The sequence below is a fragment of the Myotis brandtii genome, unplaced genomic scaffold (assembly GCF_000412655.1).
Source record: "Myotis brandtii unplaced genomic scaffold, ASM41265v1 scaffold889, whole genome shotgun sequence".
In the NCBI taxonomy this organism is placed as follows: Eukaryota; Metazoa; Chordata; class Mammalia; order Chiroptera; family Vespertilionidae; genus Myotis; species Myotis brandtii.
The window spans coordinates 1212413-1215971 of NW_005371640.1; the positions used below are offsets into that span (position 1 = coordinate 1212413).

Here is a 3559-nt window from a genome sequence, read left to right on the forward strand (position 1 = left end):
TCTCACTATTATATCAATTTAAGACAGTCCCAACCAAATTCCCAATTTATTCTTGGGGGAAACCAATTAACTGCAAAGTTCATGTGGTACAAATAAATGTCAGAATCATCCAAAAATTGTGAAAAATAGCCCAGCGGGTGTGGCTCAGTGGTTGAGCATCGACCCATGAACCAGGTCATGGTTGGATTCTCAGGCAGGGCACATGCCCAGGTTGTGGGCTTGATCCCAGTAGGGGGCATACAGAAGGCAGCTTCTCTTGTCACTGATGTTTCTATCTCTCCCTCTCCCTTCCTCTCTGAAATCAATAAAACGTATTTTTACAAAAATTGTGAAAAACCCAAAACTCAAGAGATAAATACTAGCTAACAACTGGCTAATCTTTTGGGAAAGAAAAAAAATTAAATCCCTAAACCCATATATCAAAATCATTGCAGAAGAGAAAAGGAGTATTTTTTTTTTAGTAAAACCATTAAAATTAGAGAAATATAGGATAAGATTTATAAAATCTTGGGGTGGAGCAACGCTACTAAACATTATCCTAGGGCCAGAAGGCAAAAAGGAAACCATTTATCCATTTTTTATTATTTTTTATTTTTTTTAGTCATTTTAATGCTTTTTTCCCTGTGCATAAGAGAAATAACTGATAGAGTCAAAAGATACAGTATCCTTTACACATCGCAGTTAAAAGTAATGCAAACATCACATGACATTTTCAGTGAAAGTTACATTTCCAATTACAAATCAAAATGTGTATTATTAGGGTCTCTTTACGAGAGAAGCTGAGAAGGAAATCTTAGGTCAAAAGCACTTTCCTGGCATTACTACACTGATCCTTCAGGCCGCACAAAGATTAAGGTCATATACAGTCAATCAGCAAATGTTGACACAATTTCACACAGTAAGTTTTCTGTACAATTAAATGTATACTTAGAAATACCAGGATAAACATTTCTACTATATTTTAACTGAACTTGCCTAGCCAACATTTTCACTGAGAAGTTGATCAAAGATGCTGTAAGATTCTACAAAATTGTTACATACCTAGCTCCAGAAATACTTATATTCTTTCTCACTGTGATTACACATATTATGCTCAGAAACTCTGTTGTAACATTTCTAGATGTACAGTTCCAATTGTGCTTACTGTACTGTATACAAATATAGCAAAAAAATCAAATGATATAAACCTTACAGCATTTTGCTAGCAAAAATACATGCCAAAGTCACAATAAGCAATATTGTACCACAAATTAGAGAGCTTCAGATAATTTGCTTCTTGTTTTAATATTTCCCATTCTACATTAAATTACTATCATAGGCTAATGTTTAAAATGCAAACAAATTGGACATCTGAAGAACAAAACTTGTTCACCCAACTGTGAAGTTTGATACCTGTTTCCAAAAATCACAATAAATGCAGAATAAAGAGAAGTGTCTGCATGCAACACTTTTGAGAAAAACAGTAAAACAGTATTGATTCCCACCATTCAAAACAGACAAGGAAGGAAATGGAAGGAGAGAGGGAAGGAGGGAGGGGGGAGGGAGCAGAGAGGAAAGGAAGGAAGGAAGGAGGCAGGTATGGACTCCACCTTAAAATCTATCATTAGATTTATAACTAGACAGATTGAAAAGAATCAAAATGAAAGTAAAGCATGATTTGTGTGTGTTTAAAGATTTAAGAGCCATTATCAAAAATAAGATACATTTTTCCAAGGTACAGAAATGTAATTAGGATGGCTGGGAGCCCAGCAGCCGCTCAATGGCTGCATTGATGTCGCCTCCTGTTGCTATTAGAGCCTGCAAGTTAGCTTCGCGGTTTAAGAAGCCCATTGCGTTGAGCTGTTCCAGTTGTTGCTGAAATCTGACTTCTGGAATTGGCAGCTGAGGAGGATTTCCTCCAGCCAGAGCCTGCACCATTTGCTGAATGAACTGCTGGCTGGGTCCAGATTCTGATGTTGGGCTCGTGGTTTCACTGGATGCAGAGCTAGGCACGGTGGGCCCAGGGGTGCTGCCAGAACCAGTGGAGCCAGGAGGACCCGCAGGGCCAGTGGGTCCTATGGGCCCAATAGGCCCAATGGGGGTAAACGGCACAATGGGACCGATGGGACCTATGGGTGTGACTGGGCCTACAGGGCCTATAGCGGTTCCCAGCACCCCCACCCCCACACCTGGAGTGAAGCTTGGAATGAGGCCAGGCGCTTCAGAGGCTAATGTCTGTAGCCCCTGCTGGATCTGCATTAGCGCCTGCATTGCTCTCGGGTTTGTCATGGCTGACAGCGTGTCTGGACTCTGCATCTGCTGCAGGAAAGAAGGGACCTGCGGACGAACCTGCTCCTGTAGCTGAGGATTTCCCGAGAACACGGGGTTATTCAGCATCATCTGTGCAGCCAAATCCGGATTCTGGGTCAGCGACTGCATCATGCTTCTCATGTAGGGCGCAGACAGCATATTCTGGATCAGCTGGGGGTTTTCAGTGATCTGTTGCAGCAGGCTCTGCATTCCCGGGGTGCTGAAGACGCTGGCGACATAATTGGCCGCGGCCATAGTGTTCCCGGGATTATTGGAGCTACCGCTGGACCCGCTGCCGCTGCTCGAGGTGGTGCCGGTGGTTGCCGAACTGTGAGTAGCCGACGGTGGTGCCCACGGATTGGGCAGCGGATCTCGATTTTCGGTGCGGGAAGGCTGCGAACCTTCGCCGGTGGAGGAACTGCTCCCCACGGAGGCAAACGGATTACCCCCAAACTGCTCTTGTGCAGCATTCAGCATCGGCTCTTGAATGTCAGTGTACATGCGCCGTAGGGCATTATAGCCCCCTGGGATGCTTTCGAGATTGCTGAGGGCCAGGTCTTGATTTCTCATCATCTCCTGCATCATGGCTGGATTCCTGGCGATTTCGAGGGTCTGCCTCATTATATCTGGGTTGTTGAGCAGGTGACTGATTTCTGGGTTTCTCTGAATCAATTGTTGCATCTGTGGATTGGCCATGATGAGCTGCCTCATCAGATCGGGATTCGAAAGCATGCTCTGAACAAAGGGATTTTCCATGATTTGGAGCATCATCTCAGGGCTGGACAGGAGCTGCTGCTGCATCTGGTTCTGCAGCTCGGTGAAGCTGGTCGAGGTCAAGCCCAGGCTGCTAAGGCTCGCAAGTCCTCCCAGGCTCCCCAACCCAAACGGGTTGCTATTTGTGGAGATAGGTGTGGAGTTACTCCTGGGAGTCGACGCGGTGGTGGTAGTAGTAGTCGTTCCCGCGGTCGTACTGGGCTGTGTGGTCTGGCCCTGAGGTCGGTTCTGGCTTTTGATGACAAGGTGAACGGTCAGTCCATCATGGATGCCGTGCTGGCTCAAGGTATCTTGATCTTTTAGGATTTTTCCGGCGAAGATCAGCACCAGCTGATCCGTTTGGGATTTGAAGCGTTTCGAGATCGCTTCCTTGAACTGCTGCACCGAGCTATTCTCGGGCACCGCGAACTCCTCTTTCTCTTTGGGGGTCTTCACGGTGACTTTGATGATTTTGGGCTCGGCCGGGGGAGAGGCAGAGCCTTGGGCCACAGCAGGG

At 45.7% G+C, this 3559-nt stretch overlaps 1 protein-coding gene across 1 annotated transcript; it reads right to left on the bottom strand.

Annotated features, from left to right (window-relative positions):
* Positions 1-570: 570 nt before the first annotated feature.
* Positions 571-3553, bottom strand: UBQLN2 (ubiquilin 2). The gene has a single exon (XM_005885052.2). The coding sequence runs from the start codon at positions 3088-3090 to the stop codon at positions 1729-1731; it is 1362 nt and encodes a 453-aa protein (XP_005885114.2). The 5' UTR covers positions 3091-3553; the 3' UTR covers positions 571-1728.
* Positions 3554-3559: the final 6 nt, after the last annotated feature.

Excerpts from the sequence above, each read along its gene's own strand:
- UBQLN2 (XM_005885052.2), bottom strand. The coding sequence starts at position 3,090 with ATGCAGCAGCAGCTCCTGTCCAGCCCTGAGATGATGCTCCAAATCATG.